We start from the raw sequence: 18,742 nt of genomic DNA, 5'->3' as shown, positions 1-18,742 counted from the left end.
GACATTTGGTAATATGTTCTTGTAGTTGGCTCAAAAAACTTTCACAGATGCATTGGGAGATGGTGTTTGGCTTGACTTCATCAATGGAAGAATACATTGCCCCAATGTTGATTCTGCAGCTTTTCCTGCACAGTTCAAAGATACAGATTTCTTCCATCAACTGGAAGAAGATGGAATTTCACTTGAGTTACCTTGGGAGAAAGTTACTACACTTTTCAATCAGGCTAGACTGTTTGAAGAACTCCACGAGTCAGAAAAAGCAAGTATTTTATACAGGCTGATCTTATTCAAGGTATTGTTCCTTTCTTGGCTATGCTCACATCTTGAAGTCTGATTGTAAAGTGTTGAGCTCATCTTAAGACTGCTGATTGAAGTAAATTCTAAATTTGTTTTGTACGATATCTTATTAATTCAAGTTTCTTTAGTTTTCACAAAATTTCATATGAAATATTTGAATGTTTCTTCTTCTGAAAATATTGAAGATGCATTCTTTGAGTGCCAATCATTTAATGCCCTACAGTTAGTGATCGTTGAACATGTTTATATTTATATTTCTTGTGTCACATTCATTTATTTGCATATCAACCAGTAGTCAATAAACATGCTTATTGTACCTGTGGATCTTTGTTGTTGATGTGCTTTGAATATTGATTACAAGGATAGGAATTTCTATGGTGAAGTTTCTTTCTCAAAAACAAGTTCCAATGCTTATACACTACATAGAAAATTTTGGAGTTGCACAGCAAATTCAGTAGACTCTGCAATGAATTCATTGAAAATACAAAAATGTTCTTAAAATGTCTTGCAAGTTAGTCCTATGCCTATTTTCCAATAACTTGGCAATTCTTATGGCATACACCTTTTAGGTCTGAAGACAAATGAATTATGGTCATCATCTTTACATGTGGTCATGGCCCACTCATATTTACTATTAATGCATTTGTAATTCATAGCTAAGCTCATCCCATGATCATTTATTATCATTTATTGTAATACTAGGGAGTCGTTAAGGTGTCTATTCAAACTTGTACATATAGACTCACTAACCCCTATTGGGGTTAGTGCCCTACTTGACAAGTTTATTATGTCCAACAAATGATCACATATAGGTTAAAGTTGCGAATTACATTACTGCCAATGCAAAGTGGGAGTGTAAGGACCATTGAAAATAAATTCTTGATAGATGATTGGCTGAAAGAGCTGCTTTGGGATGCATCTTGTTATCTAAAAGATATAACCTACTTTTGAGGACTGGAGGAAGTTGTAGGCGAAGTTGAATTTGACTTAAATTTTTTTCACTATATATACCAAGAAATATAAATAATGAATGTATAAAATTATAAATGAATGATGCCTTTCACATTTGAGTGGCCTATGTGTAGATACAACTTGAAGTGGCCTTTGTGCCTTTTTAAAGAAAGGCATGTCTTTTAATAATTATTTATTATATTTATCACTTACCTTCCATTTCACTATTTTTATATTATCTATCATTTATGCTTATTTATGTATATAACAGAAATTGGCTGTTCTTTGGTGTGGTGTGTGTTGTCTAGGGATCTAAGATGATATATTCATAGGGGACTTGAAGAGGTATGGTGGCTCGTTGTTGGAGGTTGAATTATCCCTTGAGATCTTAGGGATCTAGATGATGAAACAATGACTCTTTGCCTATGTCTTGGTGATGTTGTCTGCTAGGGACACTATAAAGAAATATATGATTAATGTTGAATTTATAGCATCAACAGGTCTTTTGCATAGGGCTAAGTGTCTAGCATGCAAGAGAGAAGTCCCTTTAGGTGCTTGTTTAAGAGGATCAAGTAATATGATTTCTTTCTTAAGTTTTAATTGAGGAAAAACATATTAATTAATTTAATTGATTAATATTGGCTAATTGAGCAAATTTCCAAGGATAAATAATTTAATTATTTAAGTGACCATATCAGTAAAGAAGACTACTTATGAGTGTTGAAAATTGTAACTAGGTTTGGTCTTCATAGTGACCTATTTGTAATCATGACATTGTATACTTTGTATAAAGAAAGAAAAAGGAAGAAAAGAAAAAAAGTATTTTATGTGAAGCATGGGTTTCATGCTCAAGTCTAGGTCAAAAGCATGTTCTTTGTGCTTCTAGGTCTTTCTAGGACAAAGAGGAATATATGTCATGTATTATAGTTCCATTTGGACTCATTGTAACAAAGAAAAATATTTATTTTGTCAAGAAAAAATCCATTTATTTCTCCAAGACCAAGTCGGCCCTAGTCAAGGACAAGTCGGCCCAAGGAAAAGTTATTCGGTCCCTCATGATGGCTATAAATACAAGAAACTTGACCTCATTTGTCATTCTCACTAATCTCAAGTTCGATCTGTAGTAGCGAAGGAGAAGAGCTAGAAGGAACAAGAAAAGGAAGGAAGAATCAAAGTTTCCTGGGCTAAACCTCTCTTTGTCCACACATCTGAAGTTAGGGTTTCTGTGTAGCTGCGGTTGCAGAAGGCTGAAATTCTGAGGAGCAGTTGCAGTGCCGAAATTTTGGGACGAAGTTGTAGTACGTCAAAGTTTGGAAGTTGCTTTGAAGAAGACTTTGTTAGGGGGGCAGACTTGGTGCTTGGGAGAATTTTGGGCTTTGGTCGTTGGGTCTTGGAAGTCTTTGTAAGCAAATTCTATAAGAAGAAAAGAATTTTTTTTGGGTTTTCCCCTTGAACGGGTTTTGCCTTGACTTGGAGCCTATATCTTGTGTACTGTCTTGTTGTGATCTTCATTGTTTTGGTAATTGCTTGATGAACAAAGAAAGTAATAAAAGGCCAACACACATCACAAGTAATTATTGAGTTAAGGAAAATCTATATAATCTCTAAGTCTCTTGATTTTCAAACATTCTACCCTTGTCAGTAGCTCTGTCCCCCGCTCATGCCTTTTGAAACTATATAGTTATATAACTTTATTATATATGATATAGTTATTATATAATTATATATATAGATCCATTATGTAGTTTATAATTATATAATTGATTAGTAATTAAATAACTAATAGCTATATATATATATATATATATATATATATATATATATATATATATATATACTTAAGTTATAATCCTATTATTATTATTGGAAGCTTTATTATTAAATAATATATATGTATGTATTAAAAAAAAGTGGTTCTCTCATACAAAGAATATATAATCTTTGGTCAAGTATCATTGACGAAATTATTGACAAATACAAAAGGATTCAATCATTAAAGAGAAAAAAATGGAGACTAGCAATCGAAGATTTTTAGGAACCTCATGCAACGCTGCTCCAGTGCTATTTAGAATTAAGAGGACTCTTGCAGGAAAAAATGTTACTATTTCTATTTCTCCCACCGAATGAAAAAATTATATAAAACCTAGCCTTCCTAACCAATTGTTGATTTCTGAGTCAAATGTAATTGAAAGATTAGATGTTGAGAGAAACCCATGTGCAAGAGATATTTTGTGTGTAGACTGTATATGTAAATAAGTAATTGTTTTATTGATAAAATTTGAATAGTGTGCAATACCTTCATGGTGGTTTGCCTATAGAGGCATTGACTGGCCACAAAGGATGTATAGTCATGTCTTTTGACTATTTATCCCTTCATAATAATAATGTTTATTATTTAAAAACTATATATGTAATTAATATTTCTATGAATATTTTATTGACAACATTGCCACCCCCTTTAGAGATGCTTTGTCCTCAAAATATAACATAAGGGTTTCCCTAGGAATGACATCTTTTATTTTGACTTTGTTTGTGCTTGTGAGTTGGTGAAATCCTCATGTGTATTTGCACCTTCCTTGAAGTTGGAAGCCTTAACACCATATAATTTTTAATGTTTGTATCTTGTGAGAAATGTGATGCCCTAGGTCCCCTATGAAGGCTAGGCCTAGAAGAAAGAGGGAGAGGTGATACAGATAATGTTTTTTTTTTTTGGTGATCACTAATGGAGGACCAGTGCCTAATCCTTTGGGAGAAATGGAGTCAAGATGATTCCAATGGTTGGTACAATTTCACTTAGTCAAGGAGGCCTCTACCACAATTTCACATGGCAATTAGGGCATCAGAGAATTGCTTCAAGGTCTTTATACTTTGATATGCAATATGTAATGACTTATCTAGATAAAATTTCAACGAAATATCTCTAGGAACATTCACTTATTCAAACAATGCTCATGACATGATGCAATGCTAATAAAAGACAAATTTCCACCATTTCATACAAGAAAAGCAACAAATTTTAGCCTAGTATAGTGAAATTCCCCAACAACATGCATGTGGCATAAGAAATAGACAAAATCACATTAAAAGAGCACTTACATCTGAGAACAAGTATATCCAATCATCATCATATGCCAATATAGAAGCTCCAAGACAAAAATGAAGAGATTCAAACATCAAAATTCATCCATTCATCCATCCAATTTCGTCCTCCAAAAAGAATAGCGAAAATCTCACAGGAGAGAATGATCCATTCCAAGTGATGATGAGAGAATGAATCAACTCATTATCTAGTTTTACAATGTCTAATGAATTCGATTTAGCTTATTTTGGCCTAATTTAGCCCTTAGAATAAAATAATGTGCAAAATAACAAGTACTTTTGGTGACAAGCCCACCAAACTAGCTCAATAACAAAGGAGTAAGCCTCTCAAGAGGGTCGAATGATCAATAACATGTGTCGTTGGGCCTTAGAGGAGGCCTAATGAAGTCCATAGGTGCCATAATGTGAAATAAGACTCCAAAAATAGTGGACAAGGGGTTGGCCCCTTGTTCTCCAAGTAATAAACTTGTGGTGCTCCCAAATGGATGTGGGGGCACACAAATGTCCTCATGGGCCTTCAAACATATCGAAGATGCTTGTAGACAATCTACAAGGGCTAGGATGATGATACAAGTGATGTCACATCATCATATAGATCTTGGACCATCTGCCAAGTGTATGGTGCAACTGTGGAGCTCACTGGGCATGGTGTACTAGGTGCATCTTCCTTGTCCAATAGGTGAACCATGAGCAATCTGTGAATGACTCTAGGGATCCATGGAGTGTTTTTTGCTACTGAGGAGGCCCATGGCTCTCTATGCACACCCTACATGTGCCCATGTAGCCCTCTGGAGGGTTAGGACCCCGTATAGGGAGACCAAACCCAGAATGGAGACTATTTGTAATCCTGCATAAGATCCAATGCATCCCCTTGCCCTCCAGTACACCAAGTCATTAAAGAAATCAAGTAAGAGAGTTTACAAACCATGGAAAACAGGTGCGCACTTCATAATGGCATGCCCTTCCATAGTCGGCTTTGGCATGTGTAAATGTCTCCAAGCTCAAAGGGAGGTTAAGAAAGCGCCACATTAGGTTTTTTTTGCTCCTAAAGGGGGTGGTATGCCTATGGTACATCCTTCAAATGGTGGTGACATGTCATAAAGTGATGGAATAGAGTATGGGATGAAGGGGAAAGCCTGGGTTACATGCCATGGTCCAAAGGTAGCTAATGAAACGGAAGCCCATACTAGGGTAAATGATGTGTAGGAGGGAGAAATCGTGGTACATGAGTTACTCCGCCTTGATTTTTCCACCCTTTATCATATGCCGTTTGCCTTTTATGATTTTTCATTGGTTAATTGCTTGGGGCTCAAGGGAATGAGAGCATGATGTGTAAAGTATAACAGTGGATACACCCTTTAAGGCGGGGCAGTTCATCGCCCACTAGGGGTTGGGACAATCATGGGTTCCTGAATGATAGAGGAGGCCCATCTAGGGCTTAGATGAACCAGGGTGATGGACATGGAAGGGGGTAGAGCTCATGTATTGGCTTTTGCCCACGTGCTAAATGTGTTTGTCTAGGCCATCTTTTGCATTTTTTGGTACAATTTCCTGTTGAATGTGGTCAATTATGCTTTTTCTTTTCTTTTCTTTTGCATCAACCTTCGGGCATCATTCTAGGCCTGACCTAAGGTGTGGGCAAAGGGGAGGGGGTGGCTGACCCTTTGTGGACCTAGTGGAGGAATGTGGACCCAAGTGGGAGGAGTGATGAATGGGATTATAATAAGTGGAAGGGGGGATGATATATGTGGATTGGGGAGCGGGACCACGCAACCAAAATCAGGGTTTCCCATGTAGTACCATCTTTAAAGCCCAAAGGTCAGTAAAAGAGATCCCACGGGACTAGGGTCCAAGGTTAACATCCAAAAGAGACCTAAGAGACAAGAGCACAAACCTAGTCCACTCTTTCTGCCAAATACCCCCATTAATCCATGCCCAAGAGTTTCCATGATAAGTAAACTAAAATACTCAATCACCAAATGAAAAGGCATACCTGTAGGTTTGGGAGGGACCACATGGGTGGCTTAGGTGGCGGAGAAATGGCACAATGAACTAGTTGGTGGCTGCAAGGGGCTGCTGATTGAGGACCATCATGGAGAAATTTTTTCTCCTAGGGGTATCACCCACAAAATGGTGCGTAACATGTACTTTGCCATTTATTCTTATGGTGAATATTGTCTCTTGAATATCGTTCATAAGTACTTGTCGATATAACCTGAGATTAACCATAATTAAAGTACTTAAAACATTAACAATCTCATCTTAAGAATTATTCACTAATTTCACCTTGCATATCATTTTATGCTAGTCTTGCATCTTAAAACTTACCTCCAAGCATAAGCTTGGTTGATAGATTTTTAGGACATCCCTTCTCATTTAGCTTGAGGGGTTTTGGCAACTCTTTGAGGGTTAACACGGTGACCTTGCAATCGTCAGAGCCACACTCTCTGTAGCGTCGGAGGCATTAGGTGATATGAGCCTAACAAAAGGTATTATTAATCAAGCCCTTGCTTGCTTCTGGTTGGCCTCCTTCCCACAACCTACCTTGGAGGCTAACTTCAAAATCGTTAAGGGAAGGTCATATTTAGATTACGCATTTAATCAAAATTAACCAAGATCTTTGCATTTCACGTAGGTCTTTAGGATTTGCATTTCATATATGTTAATTTTAGATAACAATGGTATGTTCTATGCTTAGCACAATTTACTTCAATGTTCCTTTTTGCAACCCAATCACAATTTCCAATTATTTCCAGTAGCAATCACATTAACTTAATCACATTGATAGTAAATGCAGCTAGAACATAAAAACATATGCAAAAAACAAGCCAAGACAAGGGGACACCAGATTTGGCGGATGCCAGGAAAAAAACTCCAATTTGGGGAAAACCCTTTGATCAAATCTTCTTATTATTATTCAATAGTTCAGCAGAGAGAGAGAGTACATAGATCAAATTCACTTGCCCAATACACAGTGAAAACAACCCTGTCAAAATCAACAGTCAAAAGCAGTGAATTGCAACCCTAACCAAAAAGTCGACGCTGGTCAAATCGAGAACAAAAATTCTCCTTTGCAGCTCGGTCAAAGGTAGTCAACTTGGCCTCCAAGAAGGGTCAAATTCAACCCAAAACAGTCCACCCAGCCTCAATCAAACTCTAACAAACTTCAGTCAATGCTAAGATTAAACAGGCCTACGATCAACACAATTTAAATTTGCTACAAATGCCTCGATTTCTATGACAACAAGTACGAATGCAGTCAAAACAGGTTAAACTATCCTTGGTCAACACTGGTCAACATTGGTCTATAATCTGGAATTTCGGCCTGCTCTTTATCTCTGAAATTTTTGGCCTCCTTGCCACACGTGTGAGGGAGAGAGAAGATCTTGAGCTGTACGAACCAATCTGATGTGGAGAGAGAGAAGGATGTGTGAGTGAGTGATGTCCAAATGAGGATAGAGGTCACTCCTATTTATACAATTCGTTGTGGGTGAGGAGACACATCCATTGGGCTTCTTGAGCCTACATTTGACTGAGGATGACCTTGATGATTTGTGCATGAGAGAGAATAAATTCAAAATTCAAATTTTGCTTGCCCGAATGAGATGATCTTTATGTCAAACTTGGACCTCTCGAAAAGAGGAATCCAATGTAATAATCAGCTCCATCATATGAGTTGTCCCAAGGTGGAATTTGGCCCTAGTTGCCAATTTTAACACTCCTTCTCAACTATGGAGTTTGACTTTGACTCGAGGGGAATGGTCCCCTTGTATGTTTTCCAACTGCACAACCCTGGCACACTCCTTCATGATCTAAGTTGAATTCGGGCATACCTGTGACCATCTTCTTTACATCAGGTAAGGCTTTGTAATGAAGGTGAGCAAATATTTGGTGCCACAATTCGGATTGAAGAGAAGTATCGCAAGTTATTTCTCCCAATGGACTTCCTTCAACCTGATAGAGACCTTCAACCTTGAATCCAAGAGTGAATGCATCTCTCAGGTTCCTTTTCCAAACACGAACCTTCCTATCAATGAATGTCACCTTGAAACCTTTATCTTCCATTGCCAAAATATAGACCAGGTTCTTTTTCAGATCAAGTACATACAATACTTCTTGTAGATGAAGGGTTTGACCTTGATTTAAGTGAAGAGTAACAGTCCCAATTCCTTTCATGGGATAAGTGGCATTATCCCCAAGTATAATCTCCATATTAGTTTTATTTTCAATCAAGTTTGAGAGGGCCTCCTTGTACCCAGTGAAGTGCCTTGAGGCACCATTGTTAATCAACCAATGATCCAATGTATTTGGAGGAGAGGCGGTGGTGAGGGCAAAAATATGATGGAATTCTTTTTGCTTTTCTACAACATTAACTTCTTCATACCTGGAGTTTCTCGACTTCTTGGGAGGACGACCATTTTCATTTCGAGCAGCGGGAGCATTCTCCTTTCCTTTATTGTTGAACTTGTTGTTCCTTTGATTTCCATTGCCTTTGTAGTTGTTGTTAGTGTTGTCGTCATCTCTTGGAGTATCCTTCTTGTGAGGACTCTCTCTAGCAAAGTGGCCAAACCTGTTACAATTGAAGCATCTTCTAGTGAAGTGCCTTGAGGCACAACTGTCAATCAACTAATGATCCAATGTATCTGGAGGAGAGGCAGTGGTGAGGGCAGAAATAAGATAGAATTCTTTTTGCTTCTCTACAACATTAACTTCTTCATACTTGGAGTTTCTCGACTTCTTGGGAGGACGACCATTTCCATTTCGAGCAGCGGGAGCATTCCTCTTTCCTTTGTTGTTGAACCTATTGTTCCTTTGATTGCCATTGCCTTTGTAGTTGTTGTTATTGTTGTCATCATATCTTGGAGTATCCTTCTTGTGAGGACACTCTCTAGCGAAGTGGCCAAACCTGTTGCATTTGAAGCATCTTCCTTTTCTTCCTTCTTTGAATTCCGGCTTGAACCCTTGACCTTGTCTTCTTGGACCAACATTGTTCTTCCTTTTAGCATGAGTGGAGAAGGCAATAGGATTGTTTCCATTTGAGGGTTTGTCTCTTTCCATCATCCTAATTTCTTCTTGAGTGCATCTAGCCAATAATTCATCAAATTCCATGATATTGTCATTGTTGAGGATGGTAGTGTTAAACACATCCCATTCTCTTGTAAGGCCTCCAAGTGCAATAAGAGTGAGCTTCCTATCACCAATAACTTCTCCAATAGATAGTAGATCATTCTTGATTTTGGTAATCCTCATGAAGTAGGATTGAATGGATTCTCCTCTATCCATCTTGATGTCTTTCAAGTTGTTCTTGAGAAAGAGAGCTTGATTTTCATTATTTACTTTGAACATCCCAACTAACTTGTCATACATCTCCTTAGATGTTTCCAAATCAGAAATATAAGCAACCAAAGGCTTGTGAATAGAATCAACAATACTTTTCTTAGCTTTAACCTCACCTTTCTTGTATTTGGTTTGTGCAACAACGGATGCATGAGCTCTGAAACCATGTTAATTTTAGATAGCAATGGTATGTTCTTAGCACAATTTACTTCAATGTTCCTTTTTGTAGCCCAATGACAATTTCCAATTATTTCCAATATCTATCACGTTAACTTAATCACATTGATAGTAAATGTAGATAGAACATAAAAACATATGTAGAAAACAAGCCAAGACAAGAGGACACCATAGATGCCAGGGAAAAAAACGTCGATGTGGGGAAACCCTTGATCAAATCTTCTTATTATTATTCAATAGTTCAGTAGAGAGAGAGAGAGAGAGTACATAGATCAAATTCACTTGCCCAATACACAGTCAAAACAACCCTGTCAAAATCAAATGTAGATAGAACATAAAAACATATGTAGAAAACAAGCCAAGACAAGAGGACACCATAGATGCCAGGGAAAAAAACGTCGATGTGGGGAAACCCTTGATCAAATCTTCTTATTATTATTCAATAGTTCAGTAGAGAGAGAGAGAGAGAGAGTACATAGATCAAATTCACTTGCCCAATACACAGTCAAAACAACCCTGTCAAAATCAACAGTCAAAAGTAGTCAGTTGCATCCCTAGCCAGAAAGTCAATGCTAGTCAATTCAGCAACAAAACTTCTCCTTTGCAGCTCGGTCAAAGGTAGTCAACTTGACCTCCAAGAAGGGTCAAATTCAACCCAAAACAATCCACCCAACCTTAGTCAAACTCGGTCAAACTTCAGTCAATGTCGCGGTCAAACAGGCCTGCAGTCAACGCAGGTCAAACTGCCCCAAATGCCTCGATTTTTGTGCCAACAAGTACGGCCTCAAGAAATCAAAATTTTGCCCAAGAAAACGCAATCAAAACATGTCAAACTATCCTTGGTCAACGCTGGTCTGCAATCTGGAATTTCGGCTTGCTCTTTATCTCTGAAATTTTTGGCCTCCTTGCCACACGTGTGTGAGAGAGAGAAGATCCCAAGCTGTATGAACCAATTTGATGTGGAGAGAGAGAAGGATGTGTGAGTGAGTGATGTCCAAATGAGGAGAGAGGTCACTCCTATTTATACAATTCGTTGTGGGTGAGGAGACACATCCATTGGGCTTCTTGAGCCTACATTTAACTGAGGCCGACCTTGACAATTTGTGCATGAGAGAGAATAAATTCAAAATTCCACTTCTGCTTGTCCAAATGAGATGATCTTTATATCAAACTTGGACCTCTCGAAAAGAGGAATCCAATGCAATAATCATCTCCATCATATGAGCTGTCCCAAGGTGGAATTTGGCCCTAGTTGCCAAGTTTAACAATATAGGATAGAAAAGCATCAAAGCAACAATTGTCCATCCGGTACTTGGTCTTTATTTTATAAAGGAAGAGTATTGACTCCTTAAGGCACTAGTCTCAAATATATAAATTCAATCCAATCCTTAAAATCTTGCTAGATTTAACCAATTCCTAGGCCATTCAACTGTGTCTCTCGGACTAGTTAGTTCCCAACTTGTCCTTCATCATTTCATTTCCATAGGGTCTACCTCCTATAGCCTGTTGTTGGGAGACAACTAAAGCGAAGAGGTTGGGGATTGGTGTGACAACCCTCGACTTGAGTCGTTGTCACAGTGCCTGTACATTTTGAGTGACAACAGGTACCAAGGAGGTGTTTCCTTGTACTTTGTGCCTAGCCTAGGAAAAGTAGCAAAGTGAATCCCTTGAGAAAAAATGACTTTATGAGTTTATTAAAGTCGTTTGATTTATTAGTTACTTTATGAGATTACAAAGTACATTTTACTTTTTATTATTAAAGTGACTTTATGAGAAAAGTTGTGTTATGAGGTAGATGGTTCACTTTTAAGTTATTAAAGGGACTACGAGGGTCAATTAATGAAAATAGGGACTTGAGGGGGTCAATGTGAGATTAGATCTCAATCCTTGATCATGAGAGGCCAAGATCTAATCTCAACCCTTGATCTTAGGGATAGGTCTTTCTCTTCATCAAGAGAATGAAAAGGGGGAAAAGGCACTTTGCATGCGTTCATTTTTCATGTGTGAGATTGGAGAAGAGAAGGAGAGAAGAAGACACCAGGTCAACTTGCAGAGGAGGCTGAAGGCAAACTGAGTGGTTGAGAGGGCAAATTGTATAGCCTGTGGAGAGCATGAATTCCCAGGCAGATCGTATAGCTGAGAGTGCACTATTTCCCAGGCAGATTGTACAGCTGAGAGGGCACTATTTCCCCAGGCAGATTGTACAGCTGAGAGGGAATGAATTATTCCTGAGTAACATGATTTTCAAGGAACAACAATGCTGAAATCGAAGTCTGTTAGAGTAGCTGTCTTGGACACAAAAATTGAGGATAGTGTACAACATTTAATCCTGTTAATTAGCATTGATTTCTGAGTTGAGTGGCATGTAAAGTGGGGCTATTAAGGCACATGTTTCGAGGCAGTGATAGCACAAAATCAAGGACAGCTACAACACTGTTTTCAAGGCAGATGGGTAGATTTGAGATAAGTCTGTGTTGTATTAATTGCTGATTGTACTGCTGTACCAAATTCACAGGGAACAATAAATCTTCCTTCTTCACTGGTTTTTCCTTCAGGGATTTTCTAGGGTCAGTTTGACTAAAAGTCTTGTGTTCAAATTTCATGCATGCTTGTGTGACTTTTCAGCAAAAAGGTGAAAATTAGAGTAGATCTCAAGTGTTTCTTGTTTTTAGATTTAATATAAGTTTATATCAATTTCTAATAATGATGGGAAGGAAATTAAACTTATGTGAAAAACAAACTTGAACCCTGATTGGGATTTACAGGCAAATTTCAAATGGAGTAGATCGATTTTTAAATGAAATTAATGTCTTGTCTGCTATAACCAGGTAACGAGCAAGGTTCGTTATAGCAGGTTAAACACTCCAAAAGACTTGGAATACAAAGATCTCCATTGAAGATACAAGAATATATATTAAAATGTATGAATGAGAATGATGATACAAATGAGAGTGAGAGCCTGCTTATATACCCTAGGCAGGTACCTCTTCATGGAAGGTCATGCCCCATTTAGACATGCCTCTTTAGTACTAATTACTAATAAACTAATCATTATTACAATTATCATTATTTATATTTATATTATTTTTATATATATTTTATTCATAACATTTCTTTCTTCCTCAAAAAGCTTTGTCCTCAAAGCTTGCTGATGAAAAGGTTTGATCTCTTTTTCTGTTTCGAATACAAGTTGATATGATCTTTGGAGTGATATATAAAATTGTCGCATAGAGAAAGGATCTGACCATCCTAAATTAATTTTTTGTGGAATTTTTTGATTACCGGAAACATCTCTTTTTTTGTTTTGAATACAAGTTGATATGATCTTTGGAGTGATATATAAAATTATTGCACCGAGAAAGGATCTTACCATCCAAAATTAATCTTTTGTGGAATCTTTCGATTACTAGAAACTTGTGATTAATCGTTATCACTGAATTGAATTGTGTGCACTTCAGTATCCTTCTTAACATAAGTTTGTTGTTTATGTTCTGAGTGATACAGATTCATAGATTGATTGAGTTGTCTTCTCTCGTGATTCAGATGTCGATAGGAAATTCTTTTGGTTTGACTTTCCCTTATTAGGTGTGGCAATTTTTTGATTTTCTTTTGGTACTACGGTTGTTGAGTTAGGTACAAAATCTTTGTTTGGAATTTTCATCATCTGAATTGCAACATGTGAGTGTGTTTTTCCTTCAATTGATTTATCCTCTTCTTGAGTTGTGGTATTGACTGGTTTGGTATTCATTCCTTTATCTTCAACTGGAGCTGTTACGACTGGCGACTTCGATACTTCCTCTTGAATACAATGTTCTAACTTGTCTTTTAATGACTTCTTGTCCTTCTTAAGCTTCTTAATTTGTGTTAATAATTTTTCGCTATGGTCCTTAAGTCGAAAGACTTCTTCATTTCTATCGTGATTTTGTCAATTTCATTTTGCATATTTTGTAGTGCTTTTTTACCTTCTTGAAAAATTACTTTTGAAATATCTTGTATGTCTTCTGGTGTTACTGAATTTGGCTTTAATGTAATGTTTTGTAGTGTTATTTTTCTCTTTTTGTATGAAAATGTCAAAAACTTCTTTTTCGTATTCAGGATGAAGGAACCTAGGGTTTCCATCCAGGTTGAACCTAAAATAATGTCACCTTGATCGCTCCATAGGGTTTGAATTGAGAATTGTGATATGAATGTATAATCTCCAATGTTTAATTGTAAATTGGCTATGTCATACTTTTTGTTGTCATAACAGTCTAATTTTTTGATTATATTTGATAATCACTAATTGGTTTGTTATTTTAGGTTTTATATAATTTTTATCTTCAGCTAACCAGATTGCAATAGCAACATCTTTTCCTGCAATAGACCCTTTAATTCTAAATAACACTGAGGCATAGTTATATGAAGTTTTTGGGAATCCTTTGGTCTTCATTTCAAAATTAGACTCCATTCCTTTCGACCTTAGGGATTTTAAAAGTAACTCCTAATTTTTATAATAAAATTTTACTCTTCCTTCTTTGAAGATATTCACTTTGAAATTATTTACCCTTCCTTTTTTTTTCCTTTTTTATAGTTAATTTTCATTTAACTTTTATAATATATTATATATTTTAAAATTATATATTGTTAAATATTAAATTAATAATGAAACTACATAACTATTAATTAAAATAGATATATAATTTTTTATTAAAATAAGTATAGTATTTACCCAATGATGTCAGCTGCAACAGGGTCATAGCTGCGTTGATTGGCGGAGTCGCAGAGGTTGGTCAGAAAAAAGGTCGCGACTTTTGGAAGTGTTTTTTGAACCGAGCACAAAAAAAATGGCAGTTGGAAAGCTATGTTGGGGGCAACGGAAAAGAGTCAGCGAATAGTGAGTAGGGAGACTGCAATGGATAATGCTTGATGCATGTGGCTTCAGACGCGACAGAGCTATTGGTCGAAGTTGTCATTGATATCAATATGGCATTGTTGGAGATGGAAAATGTCCTAACCTTTGTGATGCATGAATAACCCTTTTGTGATGTTGCCCTAACCTCATTGAAGCCTCTCTTTATGCAAACCCTAGGAGAGAACCTTAAGCATGAAGATTGAAATCTAATGACAAACCCTTGAACTAAAATCCTAATGTGCATGATGCCCTAGACTTGTTAAAGATGCCCATGATGCCTTGTTGAAGATGCCCTAATCCTAATAAATGAAGAACACATGTGAAGGAGCCTTGATCTTGCATGACATAAACTTGAAGGCCTAAGTCTATGAAGAAGGAGCCCTAGCATTGTCCAAGACATAATGAAAAATTCCTAAAGGTTGCCATGGATGAAATAATGATGGCAGTTCACAAATATAATTTTATTGATGGTAAAATGACCTTATTTAAGGATGGAATTGGCATAGGATTTTAGAAGACATTGAGCTCTTTACAACGAGCACTTACGCGCCTTTTAACTCCTCATAGGCTAAGAGAATGATTTTACAAGTTGAAATAATATATTTTTGATGCTGGCTGACATGAGCCTACATGTGCAAGTCGACTCTTGAAAGGGACGTGTCATTTCGCTATAGGTCAAAAACATGTATAAATATAAGGTTGATCTCATCGTTCTAGCCATCAATTTGGTGAAGACAACTACATGAACGTAGAAGAAGAAGGGTTCACATCTCGTGAACCAAGGAGGCCAAGGAGGACATTACTGTTTGGGCAAATTCTTACACCTTTGACCTGTGGAAGAAGTGCAGACCTCGGATTTGAAGGACAGATTTGTGAGAAACTCAGAATTGCAGACCTGTAAGAGCTTAAACCTAACCTGACTTCGATCTGAGGACAACAATCTGTGGAGAGTTGGATTCATGAACCTATGATAGCTTAAAGGCTCGAAGTTACAATCACCTGTGGAGCTCAGACTTCATAGTAGATCTGTGATTACTTACACCTCAGACCTGTGACAAGTGTGTGGACAGTCATTTGTGGGAGCTCAGACTATATTACAAACTTGTGGATAGTCATTTGGACCTGTTCTAACTCGACATTTGGAGCTCGGACAATCTACCTGTGAAAGCTCAAATTGCAGACCTGTGGTGGTGCCTCAAGATTGCAAACTTGTGGAGGCGAGGACTTAGTGTTGAAGGCTCAAAATTGTTGATGAACTTTAGACCTGTTTGGACCTGTAAATTACCAGAGGCTTATCTTCGGACCTGTGGACAATTTACTACTATATTTTAGATTTGTAGAGTCTCAAACTTGTTCTCAACGTAGTATTGAAGGATCATTGAAGTCTTGTTGAAGACATTGTAAAGCATAGTATGCAGACCTATTGGAGTCACTCTTGGAGAAGCCTATTCAAGACACCCTGAAACATTGTGAAGCAGATCTTAGGAACTCATGATGCATTATTGATGGGCCTCATGAAGTAAACAATCGGAGAAGTTTTTTTGGCTATCATGAAGAGTTGTGGAGACACGTACTGAGAATCACAAAGTTGTCATTGATGAATGAAGGGTTACTGAAGATTGATTGAGAGCATCGTTGGAGATATTGTCAGGGCTTGTTGCAGAAGACATTGAAAGCCTTGAAGAACCGTTGACCTTATCTTGAAGATTTGAAGCATAGGGTTGGAGCCCCAGAGGATAGGAGTTTTCAAGAAGATCAGGTTGGAGCCTGTGCTAGTGGAGAGGGTTGGAGCCTTAGAGATTGGTGCCTCATAAAGACAAGGTTGGAGCCTCGTGAAGTCCTAGTCGGTGCTCAACAAAGTACAAGTTGGAGCTTGGTGGATTGGAGTTTGGTGTCTTCATCTAGGGTTAGAGACCTAAAAATTATTGTTCGTGATTTATTATAAAGAAGACGATTGAAGTCCTCATTATTTCATATTAATAAAATCATTTTTTCTATATTATTCATTTTGTGTTATGGTTATAAGTGATCTAAAAACTAGTAAAATGACAATTGTACACGAAATACTGATTCACCCCCCTGTTAGTATTTCCAACAGGAGCAGGGTGCGATTATGATAACAATGGCGTTGGAGGTAGCGGTTGGTGGAGTGATTAAGAGGGACTTGATGGTATCAGTGGAATCTTGTGGATTTGGGCACGACGAGTCTGTCAACAACAGATAGAGGTTTAACATCGATGTTGGGACAATGGAATTGGACAGGCAGAAGGTGTCGGGTACCAGACAGAACCGTGAGTCGAGAGGGAGATGAACAAGCTTTAGTGTGGAATGTCAGTAGCAACAATGAATGTGGCTGGTGTAATGGCTTGCAGAGGCAACGACAACAGTGCAAGGCTGAATTGTGGCGGTCTCTTGGTGGCGTCGACAAATCCATATATAATTTTTTTGTAATACAATTTTTTTTAATTATATCTTTGACTCTCTGTTGTTTCTTTTTTATAATTCTCTTTTAAAATATATATATCTTTGATTTTTTTGTTTTGTTATAATTTTTTTCTTTCTTTTAATATTATTTCATTGAATGTTTCTTTTTTCCTATATTTTTTTTCCAATATATAGACATTTTTTTTGTTTTTTGTTTTCTAAATTTATATATATATTTAATGAATATCTATATATATATATAATGAATATATATAATTTTTTTTTTCATTTTTTGTTTTCAATGGTCAAAAGTCTGAATGAAAATATGAAAAATGGAGAAACTTCAAACTATGTATAGCGAAATGCTTTGATTATGTCTACAACAAAGTCGACGAAAATTGATGGTCAAAGACCTGGATCGGAGAACAAGGCTCTTGTGCAGTGGTTGAGCAACCAGAGGATTGAACAACTCCGATACCAATGTAATGAACAAAGTTCATCTACTTAGAGGAATGCTGTGATACCAATGTAACGAACAAGGTTCGTTATAGCAAGTTAAACATTCTAAAAGGCTTGGAATATAAAGATCTCCATTGAAGATACGATAATATATTTTAAAATGTATGAATGAGAATGATGATACAAATGACTGAGCCGACAAGTTGTTTAACCTCCTACATATCAACGGTTGGGTTGTTGTTTATTTCATATTTATAGCCCTAAAGTAATCTATCACTGTGAGAAAGTTTTGAATATTACAAGGCCGAAGTATGGTTATCCTAGTGGCATGAATTAGAAAACTGAAACAATGCATTGAGCCATACAATGTTTTTAAAAAGGAAAACGTTCTGGCAATGGAATAATAGATACATATTTACCTCTGATGGTTTTGGAGCTTGACCAGAATTAAATCAAGGGTTTTGAGACTTCATTAGGGGCAAATTTCTTGCAATCATCTCCAGCAGTCTAGGTAGAACCATGAGACAGACCGTCCTGTAGCAAAGGCACAAATTTGAAGACATCTGCTGATCAGTTCATTGGCTTATCATTTGGGAAGCTATGATTGGTTGCAGAGAACTGGTATTATTGTTGTTGTAGTCTAGTGATTGTCCTTGGGCTGAGGCATAAAAGAATCCTGGCATTGGTGGCTAAGTATGAACTTCGCATTGGATAGTGCACTAGGTGCCATTTTGATATAATGGATATATTCATGAGCCTACTTTGATCATATGTTGTCTTCTGCCTATATTCTAAAGCTTTGTGTTTGCAAACATGAATGAAAAACTTTAAAATTATGTTTTTTATTAAAAAAACAAATATTTAATGTATTTTTTAAAATGACCTAGTCATTGAAATCAAACCGGCCGAGTTGATACCGATTCGGAGTCGGTGCGGGAGCCGTCCCTTGGCCGTTCCCGAACCGGAGTCGGAGTTTTAAAACATTGGCTTATATGCCCTAGGCAGGTACCTCTTCATGGAAGGTCATGTCCCATTTAGACATTCCTCTTCAGTACTAATTACTAATAAACTAATCATTATTGCAATTATCATCATTATTTATATTAA

At 37.0% G+C, this 18,742-nt stretch overlaps 1 protein-coding gene across 1 annotated transcript in view; it reads left to right on the top strand.

The window, feature by feature from the left end:
- The window catches only part of LOC149256245 (protein CTR9 homolog), a 194,752-nt gene that overhangs the window by 164,405 nt on the left and 11,605 nt on the right, over positions 1-18,742 (top strand). The window contains exon 14 of the mRNA XM_089460704.1: positions 26-292. Coding sequence (XP_089316830.1) covers positions 26-292 — 267 coding nt within the window. The remainder of the gene's footprint in view (positions 1-25; positions 293-18,742) is intronic.

This window comes from Pinus tabuliformis, chromosome 7 (genome assembly GCF_031772625.1).
Source record: "Pinus tabuliformis cultivar Carrire ecotype Pingquan chromosome 7, CPIR1, whole genome shotgun sequence".
Taxonomy (NCBI): domain Eukaryota; kingdom Viridiplantae; phylum Streptophyta; class Pinopsida; order Pinales; family Pinaceae; genus Pinus; species Pinus tabuliformis.
Note: the sequence above shows the minus strand (reverse complement) of the source record. Positions and strands in the feature narration are given on the sequence as shown.